This window comes from Loxodonta africana, chromosome 2, assembly GCF_030014295.1.
Source record: "Loxodonta africana isolate mLoxAfr1 chromosome 2, mLoxAfr1.hap2, whole genome shotgun sequence".
Taxonomy (NCBI): Eukaryota; Metazoa; Chordata; class Mammalia; order Proboscidea; family Elephantidae; genus Loxodonta; species Loxodonta africana.
In genome coordinates, this window is record NC_087343.1 from 117,607,236 (window position 1) to 117,631,029 (window position 23,794).

General features: G+C 35.7%; 1 protein-coding gene across 10 annotated transcripts in view; it reads left to right on the plus strand.

Moving 5' to 3' along the window:
• The window catches only part of FER (FER tyrosine kinase), a 470,096-nt gene that overhangs the window by 60,123 nt on the left and 386,179 nt on the right, over nt 1–23,794 (plus strand). For all 10 annotated transcript variants that reach the window (XM_023547996.2, XM_003405006.4, XM_064274743.1 and 7 more), the window contains 2 exons: nt 2,056–2,323; nt 21,522–21,695. In XM_023547996.2, coding sequence (XP_023403764.1) covers nt 2,117–2,323; nt 21,522–21,695 — 381 coding nt within the window. In that variant the 5' untranslated portion in view covers nt 2,056–2,116. The remainder of the gene's footprint in view (nt 1–2,055; nt 2,324–21,521; nt 21,696–23,794) is intronic.

Here is a 23,794-nt window from a genome sequence, read left to right on the forward strand (position 1 = left end):
AATAATGTTTTCAAGGTTCATTCATGTTGTAGCCTGCATCAGTAGCTCATTTCTTATTATTGCTGAGTAATATTACATTGTTTTATGGGTATGAATAGATAGTAAGCTTTGAAATTGGGAAGCGTGAGTCCTCCAACTTTATTCTTCTTTTTCAAGATGATTTTGGTTATTCTGTGTCCCTTTCATGTGCATATAAATTTTAGGATCAGCTTGTCAATTTCTGCAAAAAGGCCAACTTAGATATTAATAGGGAGTTCGTTAAATCTACCTCACATTTTATTTATCCATTCATCTATTGATAGATATTTAAGTTGTTTTCAGTTTCTGGCCATTGTCAACAAATGCTTCTATGAATATTCATATAGGAGTTTTTGTGTGAATATATGTTTTCATTCCCTTGGATATATACTTAGAAGTGGAATTTCTGGCTAGTATGGTAATTCTGTGTTTAACTTTTTGAGGAATTGCCAAACAGTTTTCCACACTGGCTGCACCATTTCTCATTTCCACCAGCTATTTATGAGGCTTCCAGTTTCTCCACTGTCTCGCCACGCTTGTTATTATACGTCTTTTTGATTATAGGGATCTTAGTGGATGTGAAGTGATTTCTCATTGTGGTTTTGATTTGTGTTTATCTAATGACTACTGATGTTGAGCATCTTTTCATGTGCTTATTAGATTTGTGTATGTTCTTTGGGGAAAGGTCTATTCACATCCTTTGTCTATTTTTTAATTGGTTTATTTGCCTTTTTATTGTGCAGTTGTAAGAATTCTCTATATATTCCAGGTAGAAGTTCCTTATCAGATACATGATTTGCAGATCTTTTCCCCTATTCTAGGGGTTGTTGTCTTGGTTACCTAGTGTTACTGTAACATTTTTTGATTTGTTTGTCTTTTTGTTGTTAAGTTGAAGGAGTTCTTTACATATTTTGGGTGTTAAACTGTTACCAGATATATGGTTCCTCAAAATTTTCTCCCAATCTGTAGATTCTCTCTTCATTTTGTTGATAAAGCCCTTTGATGAGCAAAAGTTTAAAATTCTTAAAAAATTTATTTTGTTTTTGTTGTTGAGAATATATACACAAAACATACAACCAATTCAACCGTTTCCACACGTACAATTCAGTGACATTGATTATATTCTTCAAGTTGTGCAATGATTCTCACATTCCTTTTCCGAGTTGTTGCTTTCCTAGTAATAGAAACTCACTGACCCCAAGGTTCCTATCTAATCCTTTGAGTTGCTCTTGTTACTTTGATCCCATATAGATAGTTCTTAAAAAAGCATAATGTTCAAGGCAGACATTTTCTACTAGTTAAGTTAAACTATTGTTTGATTATAAGAAGACTTCAGGGGATATTTTTGGTTTAAGGTTTAAAGATTATCTCAGGGCAATAGGTTCAGGGGTTCCAGCCCCAGAAGTTTTAGATTTTAATGAAGTCTAATCTATTTCATCTTTTGTTGTTTGTGCCTTTGATGTTATATCTAAGAACCCATTGTTAAAAACTAGGTCCTGGAGCATTTGCCCTATATTTTCTTCTTTTTATGGTTTTAATTTATACATTTAGGTTCTTGATACATTTCGAGTGAATTTTTGTGTATAGTTTGAGATTTGGGCTATTTTATTCTTTCTGATGCTATTATAAATAGAATTTGTTTTTTTATTTTCAAATTGATTAATGTTAGTGTAAAGAAGTAGTATTGATTTTTTTACCCTACAACCTCATTGAACTTATTTATTAGCTCTAATACCTTTTTTTTTTTAATCTTAGAACTTTATGTAAGATCGTGTCATCTACAGATAAAGATGGTTTTACCTCTTTTTTTCCAATCTGGATGCCTTTTATTGTTTATTTATTTTTCATTGAACTGGCTAAAGGCTCCAGTAGGATGTTGAACACATGTGATGAGGGCAGAAGACATTCTCATCTTGTTCCTCATCTTAGGGGGAAAGCATTCAGTTGTAGTTAATTTTTACCCTAAAAAATGGTCTGTAACTTTGCTTTGAAGACTTGATTCCTTTTAAGATTATTTTCTTGTGTTTTCATACACAGATATGTGCTGATTAGAAGCTCACTTGCGTAGTGTGGAGGATAAAGACAGTGCCTTACAAAAATGGGATTTGGGAGTGACCTGAAGAATTCGCATGAAGCTGTGTTAAAATTGCAAGACTGGGAATTACGGTTACTGGAAACAGTAAAGAAATTTATGGCCCTAAGAATAAAAAGTGATAAAGAATATGCGACTACTTTACAGAACCTTTGTAATCAAGTTGATAAGGAAAGTACTGTCCAAATGAATTATGTCAGCAATGTATCCAAGGTAAGAAGAATAATTCCATCATGTGTTATGTATAGCGTTATAATTGTGCTTAAAGCAAATACACCATATTATTGAATGAATGTACAAAGTCAGCGTTCTAAGGCAGCGGTTCTGAAATCTTGCTCATTATCAGAATCTTATGGAGAAACTTAAAAATTATAGATTTTGGGGCCCTACCTCCTGAAATTTTGATTTAGTAGGTCTGGGAGGGACTTTGAGATCTTTTTTTTTTCAAGATGTTTAGGTTATTCTAATGGTTAGTCAGATTTGGGAACCTTTGTTAGAAATTTTGTTTTCTTTTATTAACCTGCTTTTGGTTACATTTTTTTGGTTACATTAGCCCTGTTATGATAACCAACCTCCCTGAACCGTTCTGTGAATCATTAGTATAGTCAGGTGAAATATTTTAATGTGCAGGCTTTCTTTGTTATCATTTTATTTACTTCTAAAACACTAGTCCATTTGTGAATTAGTCACATTAAAAAAATCAATTCAATAAGCAATATAGTTTCTTAACTGGAAGTTTATTCTGTCCTATAAAAAGGAAGGCCAGAACTGCACTGTTAATTGTTCTTTGAAGACGTTAAAGATGAAATATTAAATACCTTAACAGTTTTTAGATATTTGCTCCATTTTTCTTCATTGTCTTATTTAAATATGTTTCACTATATTTATTCATGGTCAAGAAAAATTTGTTTTTACTTTGGAAAGTTAAGAAAGTTGTATTTTTCTTTCATTTATGTATCTTAGTATTTGAGTAAATTGTAGAGGAAAATTCTGTTTTCTATGGAGAATGTGTGCTTGTGTGGTGTGTATATTTTTGATCAGGGAAGGATCTGTGGTTTTATTGAGTGCCTCTTAGTATCAATGTCTTTTACTTTCTTTTCCTGGACCAGTCAGGTTCCCCAGAGAGGAATTCTCTGGTCTCTGGTTTGCATACAGAGTTGCCAGAAATACATGACACCTAGTTAAATTTGAATTTGAGATAAACAACAAATAATTTTTTAGTGTGTACTGAAATTATTTATTTATCTCAAACTGAAATTTAATTAGTTGTCCTGTATTTTATCTGACAACTCTATCTGCAGGTATGAACCTGGTGTTGTGGGAACAGATAAAATAGAAATAGGAAAGTAGGCTGGATAAAAGCCATATTTTATTTAATCTTCCTACTTTTGGTAAGCTTCCTGCTGTCCCTGAGACCAAAGGCTCTCTGGTTCATTTTGTCCTCCCATTTTCTACTGCATTGGTAGAAGAGTAGTTGCCTGTCTTTGGAGGCTGAAGAAGAAGAACTAGGGTTCTGTCTGCTTCTTATACAGATTTTTAATGAATCTTCCTGTTTCAGAACTCTCTCCACAGCTTTTCTGGAGTTGTCTGACTTATAAATTGGCCTTTTCTTCTTGACCTTCCCCCTTGCAGGCACTTACGTTTCAAATTTTCCTGATACGCAAATTACTTACCACTTACCTGCTTTTCATTTTCTTTAATCCTATTGACATCTCTTATCTGTGGTTGTGAATTTATACTTTAAATTACTATATTGCATTTTTAGTGGTATTTTTGGAAGGAATGAACAGATAGCTATGTGTTTTCTTCACTGCTTAATAGAGATATATTCTATAAAGAAGTAAGATAGTAAAAGGAATGAGAAATAAGATTAATAGGCAAGAAGACTGAGGGTTTAAGAGGTTAGGTCAAATGAAGAGTCATCAGTATGGATACAGAAACGTTAAGTGTTTTGGTGAAGGAGCCAAAAAAAAAAAAAAAAATCCAAACCTGTTGCCATTGAGTCCATTCTGACTCACAGCGACCCTATAGGACAGAGTAGGACTGCCCCATACCGTTTCCAAGGAGCGCCTGGTGGATTCAAACTGCCAACCTTTTGATTAGCAGCCGTAACTCTTAATCACTACACCACCAGGGTTTCCTGGTGAAGGATAAAGGAAGACAAGTGCTAAAATAATCAAGGAAGGCAGGACTATATTTGGGATGGGAATGGGTGCTAGGGAAAAAAAAAAGTGGGGGTGGTTTAAGTGGATAGTGTTGCTCTCAAAAGAGGAAATGTTGAGAGGTAGCAGTTGAACAGTGGTTGAGAACGCAAAGGAAAATAAGGAGTATGTCAGCTTTTTCTTTTAACACTGAAAAATAATAATTTATTCTACCTACAAGTAATGTTCATTTTATCAGTTTTTTTTTTTTCTGCAGAGACATGTGCTTTTGTTGCACCTAAAAAAAACCTTTGCTTGACTTGAAGTTACAATGAGTTTCTCCTGTGTCTTCATCTTGAAGTTTTATAGTTTTAAGTTTTATATTTAGGACTCTGTTATGGATTGAATTGTGTCCTCCCAAAAGATACGTTGAAGTCCTGACTCCCACACCTGTGAACATGACCTTGTTTGAAAAGTGTCTTTGAAGATGTTATCAGTTAATATGAGGTCCATACCAGGGTGGATCCTAATCTACTCTTAGTGGTATCCATATAAAAGAGACAGAGGGAAGATGGTTTTGTGACAACAGAGTTATGCTATAGCTGCAAATGAAGAATCACCTGGGGCTACCAGAGAGACAAGAAAGGGTCATTCTCTAGAACCTTCAGAGAGAACATGGCCCTCCCGACAACTCAGAATTGGGACTATAAGTTGGTACAATCTTAGGGCTCACTTCCTTAGTTTATAGTCTGTTAGGGATCACTCTTGTTGTTGACTGATGTTCATTGCCTTGAGTGCTGTTGTTTCATGTATTTTGTCCAGTTTTTAGTTGTTTTAGGCAGGAGGGTAAATTGGTTTCTGTTTTCCCATCTTGACTGGAAGCAAAAGTCTTTAACTAGTGATTTTTATGTCTTTACTTGAAATTGTAAAATTTATAGCAGGGTTGTAAGAATAAAACAAAGAACTTCCCTATGCCCTTCACTCAGCTAATCAGTTAAATTAACATTTTGCCATATTTGCTTTATGCATCCCTTTCTCTCTATGCATAAATATATGTAATTTTTTTTTCCTGAACCATTTACAAGTTAGTTGAAGATATATGCTCCTTTATCCCTAAGTACTTAAGCATGTATTTTCTAATAAAGTATCCACAATATAATGATCATATTTGGGAAATTTAACATTTTTTACCATGTTATTATTGGAAACCTTGGTGGCATAGTGGTTAAGAGCTATGGCTGCTAACCAAAAAGGTCAGCAGCTCGAATCTACCAGGTGCTCCTTGGAAACCCTAGGGGGCAGTTCTACTCTGTCCTGTAGGGTCGTTATGAGTTGAAATAGACTTGACGGCGGTGGGTTTGGTTTTGGTTTTTACTGTGCTATTATCAAAAATATATTTCATATCCAGCTTTTGCCAATTATTCCAATAATTTTTTTTGGCACATATTTTTCATTCTGATCCAGGATCCAATCCACAATCAGTCGTTGCATTTAACTGTTATGTTTCTTCAATCACCTGTAATCTGGAACAGGAGCATGAGAGATCACACTCTGTGATTTGGAGATATTTCTTTTAAATTATTTTGAAATTTGGACATTCTGTCTTCAATTAATCTTGAGGGTGTGGCTTTTGCGTGGTTTTATTTTTCTCTTTTTGTAGTTTTGAATTATTTTAGGAGAAAATATTGAGAGATGGAGACCTGGACAGCCATTTTGTCAACTACCTGGACTCTGTGTCCATTATTGTTTGAGTACTTCTTTACTTCTTGGCATAATAAGATATACTAGGCTCTTCTTGAGTGTTCCCTACTCCAGCCTGGAATAAACCACTTTCGCTAGGAATTCTGGTTCCTTTTAGTGGAGAATTGTACTTAGAATATTTGGAAATTCAATCAATTTACTATGTATAGAATTTTAGGCTTCACAGTATTTTGAAATTACAAATAATGCTTCAATGAATAACTGTGCAGATGATTTTCATATTGTTGTGGGTTTCTTCAGGGTTAATTCCTGGAAATGGGATTTCTAGGTCAAAGTATAAATATATATGTAGTTTTATATATTGCCAGATTTTTTTGGTACTATTTTGCATATTCCACAAAATTATATAGGGTACCATTTCCACTTAATGTGAGCAATAGAATGTGTTATCAAACTTTTGAATTTTTGTTAATCTAATAGGTAAGGGATGGTATCTTAGCATGGGTTCAACTTGTATTTTTTGATTATGTTTGAAACTAAACATCTTTTCATAGATTTAGCAGTTATTTTATATCTTCAATGAGTGATTTTTTTGAGGACTTATTCTATGCTAAAGATGAATTTTACTTTGTGTTTTCTTATTCATCTAAGAATTATACCTGTCAGAATACAATGATATAGAAACTCCCATCATCCCCAAATAACACACAATCTACTTGAAGGAATGATTGGCTTACCTTTTAAACATGAAGTACATTGAAATATTGATAATGTTTCATATTCTATGGGGGAATTAAAACTAATAAAAATGCTTTTTGATGAACCAACCTTATTATTTGTTACATAATACACATATACTGTAACTTGGACCTATACAACTAGAGTTTTAACTATTTGTCCAATATATATATTTCTAGGGCGATGATTCTCAAGTTGTGCTATATTGTTTGATTTGAAAGAATGAATTGGTTCCAGTGCAATTGGTTTATCAAGAAACAGTTTAACATGCATTTTGTGTTTGCTTATGCTTGATTTTGTTTGTGAGAAGCTCTAGGTGAATGCTGAAAGCTTTACCTAGCTGAATAGAGTTGCATAGGAATGCACATAATACACACAGATGCACACATGCTTCAAATATTTAGCAGCTACTTTGACTTTTGTGTTATGAGCCAACCCATCCATCTGTGATATTGCAGCTTTCTGTCCAATTTCAGATAATTGTGAATACAAATAATAGATAATTTCAGATAAAAAGTTAAAAGCTGCAAACCTTCTGACACTTAGACTTTGACAATCTTCAGTGCCATATTTATTATTTATTATATCAGTTATGTATTTATTTATTTATATCACTTATGTATTTCTTAACAACTTAATATGTGTAAAGCTGTACTAAGTTTTTATTAGGTTACTATCTGGTTTTGTAGGTGTCCCTGATGAGCTTTTTGTAGTGTTACATATGTATTATTCAAATTTATGCACCAACCACTAAGGCCAAAGATGAAAAAACTGAAGATTTTTACAAACTACCACTATATGAAATTGATCAAACATGCAATCAGGATGCATTGATAATTACTGGTAATTGGAATGTGAAAGTTGGAAATGAAGAAGCATCAGTAGTTGGAAAATATGGCCTTGGTGATAGAAATGATGCTGGAGATTGCAGGATAGAATTTTGCAAGACCAACGACTTCTTCATTGCAAACACCTTTTCTGAGCAACATAAGCAGTGATCATACACACGGACTTCACCAGATGTAATATACAGGAATCAAATCGACTACATCTGGGGAAAAAGGTAATGGAAAAGCTCAATATTATCAGTTTGAAAAAGGCCAGGGGCTGACTGTGGAACAGACCATCAAGTGGTCATGTGCAAGTTCAAGCTGAAGTTGAAGAAAATGAGAACAAGTCCACGAGAGCCAAAGTACAACCTTGAGTATATCCCACCTGAATTTAGAGGGTATCTCAAGAATAGATTTGATGCGTTGAGCACTAATAACCAAAGACCGGGCAAGTTGTGGAATGACATCAAGGATATCATATGTGAAGAAAGCAAGAGGTCATTGAAAAGACAGGAAAGAAAGAAAAGATCAAAATAGATGTCAGAAAAGACTCTGGAACTTGCTGTAGAACATCGGGTTGCAAAAGCAAAAGGAAGAAATGGTAAGGTAAAGGAACTGAACAGAAGATTTCAAAGGGTGGCTCGAGAAGACGAAGTAAAGTATTATAATGACATGTGCAAGGAACTGGAAATAGAAAACCAAAAGGGAAGAACACGCTATGAGTTTCTCAAGCTAAAAGAACTGAAAGAAAAATTCAAGCCTCTAATTCCAATAGCGAAGGATTCTATGGGGAAAATATTAAATGAAGCAGAAACCATCAAAAGATGATGGAAGGAATACACAGGGTCGCTATACCAAAAAGAACTGGTTGACTTTCAGCTGTTTCAGGAGGAAGCATGTGATCAGGAATTGATGGTACTGAAGGAAGAGGTCGAAGCTGCACTGAAGGCATTTGTCAAAAACAAGGCTCCAGGAATTGATGGAATATCAACTGAGATATTTCAACAAACAGATGCAGTGCTGGAAGTGCCCACTCATCTCTGTGCCAAGAAATTTGGAAGACAGCTACCTGGCCAACTGACAGGAAGAGATCCATATTTATACCTATTCCCAAGGAAGGTGATCCTACCGAATGTGGAAATTATTGAACAATATTATTAATACTACACCCAAGTAAGAGTTTGCTGAAGATATTCAAAAGCAGCTGCGGCCGTATATCAACAGGGAACTGCCAGAAATTTAAACTGGATCCAGAAGAGGATGTGGAACCAGGTATATCATTGCTGATGTCAGATGGACCCTGACTGATAGCAGAGAAAACCAGAAAGATGTTTACCTCTGTTGTATTGACTGTGCGAAGGCCTTTGACTGTGTGGATCATAACAAATTATGGATAACATTGCAGAGAATGGGAATTCCAGAACACTTAATTGTGCTCATGAGGAACCTGTACACAGTTCAAGAGGGAGTCATTTGAACAGAACAACGGGATACTGTGTGGTTTAAAGTCAGGAAAGGTGTGTGTTTTTTCAGGGTTGTATCCTTTCACTACACCTTTTCAATCTGTATATCGAGCAAATAATCCGAGTAGCTGAACTGTATGAAGAAGAGCGGGGCATCAAGATTGGAGGAAGACTCATTAACAGCCTGCGTTATGCAGATGGCACAACCTTGCTTGCTGAAAGTGAAGAGGACTTGAAACACTTACTGATGAAAATCAAAGACCACAGCCTTCAGAGTGGATTACACCTCAACAGAGAGAAAACGAAAATCCTCACAACTGAGCCGATAAGCAACATCCTGATAAATGGAGAAGAAACTGAAGTTGTCAAGAATTTCATTTTACTTGGATCCACAATCAACACCCATGGAAACTGCAGTTAAGAAATCAAAAGACACATTGCATTGGGCAAATCTGCTGCGAAAGAGCTCTTTAAAGTGTTTGAAAGCAAAGATGTAACTTTGAAGACTAAAGAGTGCCTGGTGTTTTCAATGATCTCATATGCATGTGAAAGCTGAAGAATGAATAGGGAAGACCAATGAAGAATTGACGCCTTTGAATTTCCGTGTTAGCGAAGAATATTGTGTATACCGTGGACTGACGAAAGAACTAACATACCTGTCTTGGAAGTAGTACAGCCAGAATACTGCTTAAAAGTGAAGGTGGCGAGACTTCATCTCACATTCTTGGGACATGTTATCTGGAATGATCAGTCTCTGGAGAAGGACATTACGCTTGGTAAAGTAGAGGGTCAGCAAAAAAGAGGAAGACCCTCAATGAGATGGATTTTGGCACAGTAGCTACAAAGTGTGCTCCAGTGTAATGATTGTGAGGATGGCCCACGACCTGCAGTGTTTCCTTCTGTTGTACATGGGATCACTCTGAGTCGGAAGTGACTGGTGGCACCTAACAACAACTACAGCAACAACTATAACTGATTTTTCTGAAAGCCATGCGTTTTTTATTATATGATTTTGCAGGAAGGTTAGATTACTAGGAATAAAAATACTGTGTTATAGCAGAACTGCTGTACATTAGAATTACATGGGTAACTTTAAAAATGCTGTTGCCTGGGCCCCATTCAAAATCTATTCAGTCAGTATCTCTGGTCATAGAACTCAGGAATTGCTATTTTAAAAAGGCTTTTCAGGTGATTATCGTACCTAGGGTTGTGAACTCCTGGCCTAGGGAAACCAGGAAGCTCTTGAAGAAAATGCAGAAAACCAAAAAACCCAAACCCATTGCTGTGAAGTTGATTCTGACTTATAACAACCCTATAGGTATTGCATAGGGTTTGCAGTCACGTTGCGCGGTGGCTAAGAGCTTGGTTGCTAACAGAAAGGTTGGCAGTTTCAATCTACCAGCTGCTCCTTGGAAACCCTGCAGGGCAGTTCTCCTCTATGCTATAGGGTCGCTATGAGTAGGAATCGATTCAAGGGCAGTGGGTTTGGGTATTTTTTTTTTGGTTGTGGTGCAGAAACTGCATTCTTCATGGAAAATTTATGTTGCATTTTAAACAAATCAACCAACAAGAAAGAAAGAAAGTAGTTGGAAGATGCAGTCTGCAGTGAAAAGCTATTTATGACAACTATTATTTAGGTATTTTTCAAGCTTGAGTCATCTCGTTGATTATTTTCAATGCTTTCCTGTAATTATAGCTCCAGTAGTAGTTTGCTGTTTGACTCAGTGTCCTAGAATAAATACTTTTTGGCATAATAAACTCAAAACACTTAAATTGCTACCTGTTTATGGAATACTGATTTACCTCACCACACCTATGTTAGTTGAAAAGTGGAAGGCAAGAAGGGACATGATGTGCGTTTCTAAAGGATATAATTTTTCTCCATATGTTGTTTTCGCTTTCAAAAACTGAGTATAGTGTTTACTTTCTTTATAGCATGTATTCATTCTAGTATAACTGGTACTATTTATCTCAGTTGGCTTCCTAAGAGTAAAGTAGTCACTTTGGGATTTATATTAATTATTTTAGAAACCTGGGATGCTACTGATTGATTTTTTTTTGTGTGTGGGGGAAGGGAAGAATAAAAATCCCGTAAATTGAACCATTATTTCCCACTTATTATGAAATAAGAGATTCACTTATTTCCAGGAACCATTTTATTTTTAGCCACAAAACAACAACAAGAATGAAAACCACATTTAGGTATTCAGAAAATATTTTGAAATCATACTTTTCAGGTAAATGTATATTTATGATATAATATTAATATTTTTCAGTGTACTACTCATAATTCTGAACAATGTTCTAAATCTTAAAAATCTCAGAAGTTTTGTTTCCTTGGGTTATAGGAAGATGTACACTATCTGTGTCATTGTCTTAAAAGTGGTATTACTTCTAATTATCCAGTGTAGTATTGGGGTTGATTAGAAAAAATGATGGTGACTTATTTCTCAAATCTTCTGCTTAGGGCGATTCAAGGGGTGGATCATTATTCTGGTTAAAAACCCAATTACCTTTAGAAGGCTCTTTCATTTTTTTCTCCATTGCTTCTAAGAGAGTGTGCTATATCAAGAATGACTTACTAATCTTTGCCTAAAAGGACTTCTTCACTTTACGAGTTATTCTTGCTACAAAAGTAGATGGCCTAACAGGAGCAGATACCTTATCCCTATCGATAAGAGGGAAGTTAATGATAAAGTACTAAGTACAGATTAATTGAAGATTACTCTGTAACCAGTATATAAAGTACTTTCATCAGTTTAGCTTAAATAATTATTCTCAAATGGTCTTTAGATGCAATAACCTCTAGGTTTCCATAGTTTTTCTGGATATCTGCCTAAAAACTGTAGTGGAATTTCCTTTATAACCAATTTGGAAGAGAGTATCTACAGGTCTTAACAGTTTTCATATTCCTCTTACTCCTTGCTAGTTAATTGTTGCACATTCAGAATTTCTGATTGATTGATTAATTAAGTCATTAATTTTGTATCCTCCAAATATCCTAGTATGTGCCAGGTCTAGCCAAATTAAAAGGTAGATTTGGTTTGAATTTGAGCTCTTCCATTTATTGGCTATGTGATTTTGGACAGATTATTTAAGGTCTCTGCCACTTAGTTTCCACATCTTTAAGATGAAAATATTTGCCTTACTTAGTATTTATATAGATGAATGAGCACCTCCAGTGCTGCTTCCATTTGTTGAAACGTCTCAGTTGGTATTCTGTCAATTTCTGGAGCCTTGTTTTTTGCCGATGCTGTTGGTGCAACTTGAACTCATCCTTCAGTACCATCAGTTTCTGATCATATGGTACCTCCTGAAATGGTTGAATGTCGACCAATTCTTTTTGGTATAGTGACTCTGTGTATTCCTTCCATCTTCTTTTGATGCTTCCTGCATTATTCAATATTTTGCCCAGAGAATCCTTCAGTATTACAACTCGAGGCTTGAATTTGTCTTCAGTTCTTTCAGCTTGAAAAATGCCGAGCATGTTCTTTCCTTTTGATTTTCTAACTCCAGGTCTTTGCACATTTTATTATAATACTTTGCTTTGTCTTCTTGAGCTGCCCTTTGAAATCTTCTGGCCAACCAACTGAAAGAAATCCATATTTGTGCCCATTCCAAAAAAAGATGATCTAAAAGCACAGAAATTATTGAACAGTATCATTAATACCACACATTAATAAAATTTTGCTGAACATAATTCAAAAGTGATTGCAGCAGTACATCATCAGGAAACTGCCAGAAATTCAAGCTGAATTAAGAAGAAGACATGGTGATGTCAGATGGATCATGGCTGAAAGTAGAGACTATCAGAAAGATGTTTACCTGTACTTTATTGACTACACAAAGGCATTTCCCTGTAAGAATCATAACAAATTATGGATAACATTGTGAAGAATGGGAATCCCAGAACACTTGATTGTGCACATGAGGAACCTGTGCTTAGACCAAGAGTCAGTTGTTCATACAAAACAAGGGGATACTGTGTGATATAAAATCAGGAAAGACATGGGCCAGGGTTGTATCCTTTCACCATGCTTATTCAATCTGTATGCTGAACAAATAATCTGAGAGGCTAGAGTTTATAAAGAAGAATAGGATATCAGGATAGGAGGAAGACTCATTAACAAGCTGCAATATGTAGATGACACAACCTTGATTTTTCTGAAAATGAAAAGGACTTGTAGTGCTTACTGATGAAGATCGAAGACTACAGCCTTCAGTATGGATTACACCTCAACATAAAGAAAGCAAAAATCCTCACAGCTGGACCAATAAGCAGCATCATGATAAATGGAAAAATATTGAAGTTGTCAAGGATTTCATTTTACTTGGACCCACTGACAAGAGCCATGGAAGCAGCAGTCAAGAAATCAAAAATTGGATTAGGCAAATCTGCTGCAGAAGACCTCTTGAAAGTGTTAAAAAGCAAAGATGTCACTTTGAGGGCTAAGATGTACCTGACCTAAGTTAGTGTTTTCAGTCACCTCCTATGCATGCGAAAGTTGGACAGTGAATAAGGAAGACCAAAGAAGAATTGATGCATTTGAATTATGGTGTTGATGAAGAATATTGAATATACCATGGACTGCCAGAAGAACGAACAGATTGTCTTGGAAGAAGTACAGCCATAATGCTCCTTAGAAACAAGGATGTGAGACTGTGTCTCACACACTTTGGACATGTTATCAAGAGGGATCTGCCCCTGGAGAAGGACATCATGCTTGGTAAAGTGGAGGGTCAGCGAAGAAGAGGAAGACCCTCAGTGAGATGGATTGACGCAGCGGCTGCAACAATGGGCTCAAGCATAACAACGATTATGAGCATGATGACTGATAGGGCTATGTTTCATTCTGTTGTACATAGGGTTGCTTTGAGTCAGAAGTGGTTCGATGGCACCTAACAACAATAAATGATAGGGAGTTCTGGTGGCTCAGTGGTTAAGAGCTTTGCTGCTAACCAAAAGGTGGGCAGTTCGAATTCACCAGCTGCTTTTTGGAAACCCTTTATAGGGCAGTTGCACGCTCTCCTGTAGGGCTGGTATGAGTTGAAATTGACTCAATGGCAACGGATTTTTGGTTTATAGATGATAGAATTTTATATATAATGATAGATCAAACATTATTAAATTACTTATTTTTTTATTTATGGAAACCCTGGTGGCATAGTGGTTAAGTGCTACTATGGCTGCTAACCAAGGGGTAGGCAGTTTGAATCTGCCAGGCACTCCTTGGAAACCCTATGGGGCAGTTCTACCCTGTCCTGTAGGGTTGCTATGAGTTGGACCTCATAGGTTTTGGTTTTGGTATATTATAAATATTTTTAGTTTTTCTGAAACAAGCAGGGATTCAATTCTTCCACTATGCTTGGATTTCTCATTGGATTTTCAATCATTTTTGCTACTTGTTTTTTGACATACTGTTTTCTAGAACATAAAGATTCATTATAGTTATATCTTCATCGTGGTTGATATTCCTTTTTATCATAATGTGCCCCTTTTGTTTTATATTTTTTACCTAGAATTTTTGTAATTTGAATATATCATTTATATCATTTGAATAAAAAATGATATAAATGATATATCATTTGAATAGAATGGGAATTCCAGAACACTTAATTGTGCTCATGAGGAACCTTTACATAGATCAAGAGGCAGTTGTTCAGACAGAACAAGGGGATACTGATTGGTTTAAAGTCAGGAAAGGTGTGCATCAGGGTTGTATTCTTTCATCATACCTATTTAATCTGTATGTTGAACAAATAATATGTGAAGCTGGACTATATGAAGAACAGGGCATCAGGATTGGAGGAAGACTCATTAACAACCTGCATTATGCAGATGACACAACCTTGCTTGCTGAAAGTGAGGAGGACTTGAAGTACTTACTAATGAAGATCAAAGACCCCAGCCTTCAGTATGGATTACACCTCAACATAAAGAAAACAAAAATCCTCACAACTGGACCAATGAGCAACAGCATGATAAATGGAGAAAAGATTGAAGTTGTCAAGGATTTCATTTTACTTGGATCCACAATCAACAGTCGTGGAAGCAGCAGTCAAGAAATCAAAAGATGCGTTGCAAATCTGCTTCAAAGGACCTCTTTAAAGTGTTGAAAAGCAAAGATGTCACCCTGAAGACTAAGGTGCGCCTGACCCAAGCCGTGGTATTTCCAATCACATCATATGCATGTGAAAACTGGACAATGAATAAGGAAGACCGAAGAAGAGTTGATGCCTTTGAATTGTGGTGTTGGTGAAGAATATTGAGTATACCATGGACTGCCAAAACAATGAACAAATCTATCTTGGAAGAAGTGCAGCCAGAATGCTCCTCAACGAGGTGGATTGACACAGTGGCTGGAACAGTGAGTTCAAGCATAACAACGATTGTAAGGATGGCGCAGGACTGGGCAGTGTTTCGTTCTGTTGCGCATAGGTTCGCTATGAGTTGGAACCGACTCGACGGCACCTAACAACAACAACATCATTTGAATACGATAACTATGGGGTCTTTTATTTACATTTTTCTGGGTAGGCTTTACTTTCCATACACACACACATATATTTTTTCTAATGTTATTTTACTTGTTTTTCTTGTTGAATATTTAAGTGTTTTGCCTTTTTGATTAGATAGTTTTCCTTTCCATAGGTGTTTATACCATTTTCATATACTGTTTAACAGATATGTTTAGTGCCATTTTTATTTTGTAACTTATTTTCAGTTATTCATCCTTTTTCATTTCTTTTGTTTTTTACTTTTTTCTTTATGGACATCATTTATTTTACTTTTTATAAAAATATATAACAAAATTTGTCAATTTAGACTTTTTCACATGTACAATTTAGTGACCTCAATTACATTAATAGTGTTGTGGAACCATCCCCAGATCCACTGCCATATTTCCATCACTGTGAACAGAAACTCAGTGCTTCCAGAATGATGAGTCTGCTTTTCCTCCTCCCTCCTGCCCCCAGTAGTGTTTACTTTTATTAAAAATCACTTCTGATAATTCAGAAGGTGTATATAGCCTTCTTTAATAATAGCCATTAGTTTAATTTTTGAAATTTAAACACTATAAACTTAGACCTGTATTTCTTGATTTATAAACTTTATAATTAAAGTTCTCTATTGACTCTTCGAAAGATTAGGAAATGAACAAACTTATACTTCTTCCTGTCAGTCTCTCACTCTTGATTTTTGTGGATATTCTCTGGGATTTTTTGTGTAGTCAACGATAGTTAAACTACTACTTCTGTACTTTGTAGCTCTTCTTTCAAGAGTTATGATATATTCTGTTTTATAAACTTAACCACTGTTTTTTTTTAATTGTATTATTTTTGCCTATGATTATATTTTTTGATGTTAAACTTCAAATTTCTTTTACCTTTTAATATTTCTAAACCTGACTGTAGCTTTCAACATCAGTCCCTGACTGCTGGTAAAATCCCATTACCCATCCACTGCCTTCAAGTCGATTCAGACTTGTAGCAACTCCATAGTCGCATAAGGATAAATACTGTATGAGACCACTATTATAAGAACTCAGGAAAAGGTTTAAATATAGAAAACATTCTTTGATGGTTACGAATGTGGGGAGGGAGGGAAAGGGGTATTCACTAACTAGATAGTAAAAAAAAAAAAATAGACAAGAATTATTTTAGGTGAAGGAAAGGACAACACACAATACAGGCTAAGTCAGCACAACTGGACTAATCCAAAAGCTAAGAATGTTTCCTGAATACAGTCGATTGCTGTAACCACTGTTGCACCGTGAGGAATATTATTAACAAGCAGAATTCTGTATAATAAAGCAATCTGACAGTTATAGTTATCTTCCACAAAATATCCTAATGAGCAAATAATGCCCTGGTCATTGCGATGCTGTATTAAAGAGTCATATCTGCAAAGTGCCGTATCAGTTTTATTGCAAATGTTGAAATGTTAAGTAGATCTTTACTTTTGTTTGTTACATTATCAAGCATCTGTTGACATTTTACTCTGCCTCTCTCTATAAGAATACTCGAGCTACCCACCTAATTCAGGTACCACACTACTCAATCTTGCCTACTCTCACCATTCCTTTTAGGTCAGTGCTTCGTATTGCCATTTATGCTGCTCCGATTCCTCTATTGTTTTATTTGTTGTAGACAGACCTGCTTATTTTTCCTTCCCATCAGTGGGCATTGCTACCATGCTATCCAATTCCAGGTTAAAAAAATTTTTTTTTTTTTTTTTTGCTTTTTTATTACATACATTCAATTCAGGCTTTTTCCTAACTTCCTTCCCTTCATCCCTTCCCTCCCTCCCTTTATCCTTCTCTCCTTCCGTCCTTCCCAAGAATATTTAGTTTATCTACTGTGGAGCAGTTCTGTGCATACATGGGGTGGCCATGAGTTGGAATCAACTGGATGGCAACTAACAGCAACATCACATCTTAGGTATCCTGGTAAATACCTGAAATAATGAAAAGAAACATGATACTTCCTTATGGAAGAAGTTGGGGAGACATACAAAAAAACAAAGTATACATACAGATAAATAGTGGTGTTGCATGCTAACCAAAACCAAACCCATTGCCATTGAGTTGATTCTGACTCATAGTGACCCTGACAGAGTAGAACTGCCCCATATGGTTTTCAAGGAGTTCCTGGTGGATTCAAACTGCTGACTTTTTGGTTAGCAGCTGTAGCTCTTAACCGCTACACCACCAGGGTTTCCATTACATGCTAAGAAGGTAAAAATAAAAAAGAGAATGGCTCAGGCCATTTGTGATAGGCTGCTAACTTAAAGGTTGGTGGTTCAAACACACCCAGTGACTTTGTGGAAGAAAGGCCTGGTGAACTGCTTCCGAAAATATTATAGCCAAGAAAACCCTAGGGAGTAGTTCTACTCTGTAACATAAGGGGTTACCAAGAGCCAGAGACCAACTTAGTGGCTGCTAACAACAGCAACAGACTTACGTTAGATTTAACTTATTCCTAAAGGAAAATATGGATCTTGCTATGTGAAGGAGAGAAAGAGCAGCTAGGAAGAGGGAAAGCTTTGTATGTTCAGGGAACTGAAGAAAGAGCAATGTACCTAGAATTTATTTTGCTAGTTGGAGAATGTTAAAATATGAAGTTGGAAGGATAAACAGAGGACAGAAAATGGGACACATTATATGTCTTAGAAAGACGTTTGGATTTTATTTTAAATGGAAAGGAAAGCCAATGTAGGGTTTTAAGCTGGAAAATGACATTAATATCTTTTGCCTCTTCAAGGGGAATGGATTTGAGAGGAGTGGGAGTAAGAGAAAGGGCACTAATTAGAAGGTGTTATACTAGTCTAAGCCTGAAATAATCATGGTCACAGAAAGGGGTGACAGTAGAGATGGAAAGAAGATAGGTTTTTAGTATACTTTGGAGATTGAATCAAAAAGACTTGCTGATGGATTGTTTGTGGGCAAGGGTGGCCTGAGCTTCAAAGGATCTGGGAGCAGTAAGCGGGAATGTTTGTTAGCAGCATTTGGCAGGGGGATTTGAGAGTGGGATAAAGACAGGTTTTTGTTAAAGCTAGAAGTTAAATGGAAAGCTCTGATAAGAGGTATAATGAGTTTTCTATTCATAGAGCAGGGATTCTTTAGGTAGGGGCCTGGGTCAGATGAGGAGATAAAGAGAGCAGTGTAGGGTTGAGAGTTGGGGTGGTAATATATGCTTAGGAAGTTTTGGATGTCTGGCAGTAACTACAGTGAATACGCCTATTAGATAGCCTGGGATGTCCCCTCTGGGAGAAGGAGGGCAATCTGACCTTGTTCTGTGGTCTTTAATGTTGGCTTCTGAGAAGGTTTCTCCCCTAGACTACAAGGACTGTTACACAGAATTACAAAAATTTATTGCTACAAAGCATTTAGAGAATATTTCTTTTTTAAAGATATGGCAAGAACTCTTACTCTTCTCCCTTTCTGTGTGTGTTGGGTTTTTTTTTTTTTTTTTGTAGCTATAACCTTCTGCACATTCCGCAGAGCTTTTTTTTCCCAACATTGTATTTTTTAGAGAGAAAATGGGGTGAAAAAGGCAAAGCTACATGAGTTATTATGGCCATTTAGTTTATGTTTTTAATCTGTGTTTATATAGTTTTTTATTGTTTGCACCTTTGTTAAATTTTAGATTTTAAAAGAAGTACCGTGTTATTTTTAAGTTGCTTTGTGGTGTCAAGAGCATGTTAGCACTTACATTTTTTAAATGCAGAAGTAAATATGATGAGTTCATAAGCCAAGTATCTTATTCTATGTTCATCATAGAATTCCAGAACTAAAAATGACCCTCCTGAATCTGGAAAGCGTTATGCTGAGTGAAAATAGTTGCAAAAGGACAAATATTGTATGAGGCCAATATTATAAGAACTCAGGAAAAGGTTTAAATATAGAAGAAAACATTCTTTGATGGTTACGAGTGTGGGGAGGGAGGGAAAGGGCTATTCACTAACTAGATAGTAGACAAGAATTATTTTAGGTGAAGGGAAGGACAACACACAATACAGGGTAAGTCAGCACAACTGGACTAATCCAAAAGCTAAGAATGTTTTCTGAATACAACCAAACACTTTGAGGGACAGAGTAGCAGGGTCAGGGGTCTGGGGACCATGGTTTCGGGGACATCTAGGTCACTTGGCATAACAAAATGTATTAAGAAAATGTTCTGCATCCCACTTTGGTGGGCCGTGTCTGGGGTCTTAAAAACTAGCAAGTGGCCATCTGAGATGTATCTGTTGGTTTCAACCCACCTGGAGCAAAGGAGAATGAACAGCAAAGACACAAGGAAAATATGAGTCCAGGAGACGGAAAGGGCCATGTAAAGCAGAAACTCCATCAGCCTGAGACCGGAAGCAGTAGATGGTGCCCAGCTATCAGCAGTGACTGCACTGACAGGGAACACAACAGAGAATCCCTGATGTTGCAGAAGAAAAATGGGATGCAGACCTCAAATTCACATAAGAAGACCAGACTTAATGGTCTGGCTGAGACTGGAGGGGCCCCAGAAGTCATGGCCCCTGGACTCTCTGTTAGCCCAAAACTAAAACCATTCCTGAAGCCAACTCTTTAGACAAAGATTAGACTGGACTATAAGACCTAAAATGATACTGGTGAGGAGCATGCTTCTTAGTTCAAGTAGATACAGATTATGTGGGTGACTCTTGTCTGGAGGCGAGATGAGATGCAGATGGGGACGGGAGCTGGTTGAATGGACATGGGAAATACAGGGTGGAGAGAAGGAGTGTGCTGTCACATTGTAGGGAGAGCAACTAGGGTCATATAACAATGTGTGTATAAGTTTTTGTATGAGAGACTGACTTGAATTGTAAATTTTTACTTAAAGCACACACACACACATATACACACAAATTAAAAAAAAATCAGAACGACCCTCCTCCACAAATGTTTTCAAAGGCTATTTTTTTTTTGGAAAAATGTATGTTGCACAGTGTATCAAAAACAAGATTACCAAGTTAGACCCTGGTGAGTGCTGACTGGGACTAAGAAATTAGGTTATAATTTTGACTTGGATGCTTACTAAAAATCCAATACAGATTATATTGGAATATTAACAGGAGGAGAATAATTCTGTTCATCCACAGATCAAAACTAATAGAGTAGAAAATTATTCATGTAAATATCTGAAACCATCCTTGTCCTTTTTTGGTATTTTTTACATAGACCTTCCCTTACCGTGTAATTGTTTCCGAATAGACTTTGAAGACCTATAGTGAAGGACATTTATAAGTTAGGAAGTCTGACTAATAAAGGATTTATTCTTCCAGCAGCCTCTGTATGTCTGCTTGTTCCAAACCTGCTATTGAGGCAATGTGTTGTCACCTCAGTTGTGTTGCAGTAAAAACACTATTGAGAACCAATGTATTTATTAATAATTAAGGAGAACTGTGCATAGAAGTCCAGAGAATACCAACATTTAAGACATAGGCAGCAAAAGAAGAGCAGGCACCAAAGATTGAGAAGGAAATTTAAGAAAGGTAGGAAGCTCTGCAGACTCACTCCTGGAAGAAGTCAGCCAGCACGGTTAGGTGCCACACAGAGGCAGATTAGATGAAAATGTCTGTTGCATTTGATCGCTGGGAAGTTTGTTACCTTACTGCGGAATTAGAATGGTGTGGGCAGAAAAAATATTTCAGTATTTTAAAAAAGGAATGAGAAGTGCTAAAACAAAGTCTTTTAGACTTCATTCAGATGTGGACTCTCAAAAGAGTCCTATATTCCTTAATCCCTTTCCTAGTATTTTTTTAAGTTAAAAAAATTATCGTTTCATAGTATTCTTGATAGTCTCTGATTACTGAATTTTGAAGCACTTGTACTTGAATTTGAAGATGTTAAATGTGAGCCATACATATCCTATTGCACAATTGCCAGAAACCTGCCATTATATATTAAGGCAATAATTTATATAAAACTATTTGAAGTTCTTGAACATGTAAAGCATAGCAATGGAGACCTCTAATACAAATGCTAATTTTCTTCATCTTTTTTTTTTTTTTTTAATTAAGTCTTGGTTACTTATGATTCAGCAAACAGAACAGCTTAGTAGGATAATGAAGACACATGCAGAGGACCTAAACTCTGGACCATTGCACAGGCTTACCATGATGATTAAGGACAAGCAGCAGGTGAAGAAAAGTTATATAGGTGTTCATCAGCAGATAGAGGCAGAGATGATCAAGGTTTGTGTTTTCATTCTGGAATTCTTTGTTTTTTAAATTTGCTGAAATATTTTATCCTGTTTGATTCTTTGAAACTGTTTATTGATCATTTTCTGGCAAAAAATAGGCTCTGGTGTCTTTAGTAAGTATTTTCTTATTTTATCGAACATAAAACATTATTGATTATAAGATATTCTGTTACTTTGTGTACCCCTAAGGAAAAGAAAATGCTTTCAATTAAACTATGATACAATGCTTTCTTATCACCAGAGTTTTTATTTTTTGCTTACTGAAATAATTTTTTAAGGCTTTAGAAAAATAAATTTGTATCGTATGACATTGTATGCATACATAATAAAGAAAATATAGGAAAAATAAATTAGTTAAGGTATTCCTAAATTTTCATCACATTCAGAGTTCGTCTTTTCTGGATAACGTTTTAAAACTTTTTTTTATTTGCAAATTTGCAAATATACAAAAGTAGAGAGAATAGTAAAATGAACTCCCATCTACCCATTACTCAATGTTTTTTTATTTACATTCTCGCCAACTTTTTCTTCTACACTAGACCATTTTAAAGAAAATTCCAGGTATCATTTCCTTAAGTATTTTAATATGTACTGCTGAAATAAGAACACTTTTAAAAATATATAACTACATTATCATTATTCTACCTAAAATTAACAGTTCTGTATGTGTTTTCAGCCTGATGAGCTTATTTAAAAAGTTTCCTAATCAGCATTTTACCTAGTAGTCTTAAAAACTAGTGATGTCTGTTACTTAGATCCATTACTTTATTAGGTGTTGCAAGTTGGTGATACTTTACTTCTATCATTATTAATGTAATTGTTAGCTGGAATTCTTCTAGAAGAAATATCCTCTATCAACTTTTTGGTTACCCTGATATATAATTCGTATCGGAAATGGAAGATAAATGGTTGCTTTTTTGAATTTATTTGCCAGTTTTTAGAATTGCAGAATTGAAAATTTGCCATTTTTCAGTTAATTTGCCCAAATTTTAGAATGAATGAATTCTATAGCAGTTTCAAAAGATAATCAGTGAGTTTTTTTCTTTTTGAGGAGTATGCTTTGAACTCATTTATATTGTAGTTGGTGATTTTTTTTTTTTTTAACGCATTGTCACCCTCTCTGACATCAAGAACACTGGTGCTGCAGCATTTCTTAAAAGATGGCTCCACTATTGTTTCTGGTATTTTCTCCCATATTGCCGGTGCCCCTTTTGCAAGTTTCCAGTGCTGTAGCTTTCTTAGTCTTCTCAGAAGGTATAATAGAAGATTTTCAGACAACAACTAGGACTCATATTTTTTCCTAAAATGATATTTACGTAGCTCGTTGCCTGCAGCATCAAGGGGCTGTGTTTGTATAGTCATTCCAAGGAAATAACAGCCAAGTTCATACATGCATGCAGTTACCACTGTCATGACTGCTGCGTGGCCAACAATGTTTGTAAGAGGAATCCTCTTATCAGAGATGTTAAAATGTTAAAAAAAAAAAAATGCATTTTAGAATTGGTGAAATCAGTTGCATCACTAGGGGGTGTGAACCACGCCAGGTGACAGTGTCAGAGGGGGTGACAGCAAAATGCCAGTCTATAAAATTTTTGTGCAATGTTTCAGTGGAAATTTATGATTTTTTATAGAAATATCCCTGTAATTAGTTATCATAACAAAAACATTTTGAGTAAGCCCAGTTTACATGTATTTATATACCTTCAAGGCTAAAACTCTATGCTAATTTACTTTTTGTACCTTCTAATTCGGTGCGGTCAGAGCTGTCATGACCTAATTACAGTGATGCTTCCAATCATGTGATTTCGTCTGCACACCCTACAAGCATGCGCTGTTTTCGTTGCTGCCTTTGTGTTTTTATAGTCGCTGACTTTGTCAACTTTTCTGGTGTTTTAGCTACAATATTTTGGCAATTAGTATTTGTGAACCTATATCAGTAACTTTTTTGAAAATGAAGTAGTAATTAAAGAAATAGGAGAAAATAAAAAGAGGCTTCCATTCAGTTACTAATAAAGTTGTAATTCAATGTAGAAAGATTTTACAAAATAATTTTGTTATTAGTATTCATATAATCTAAGAAATATTAACATT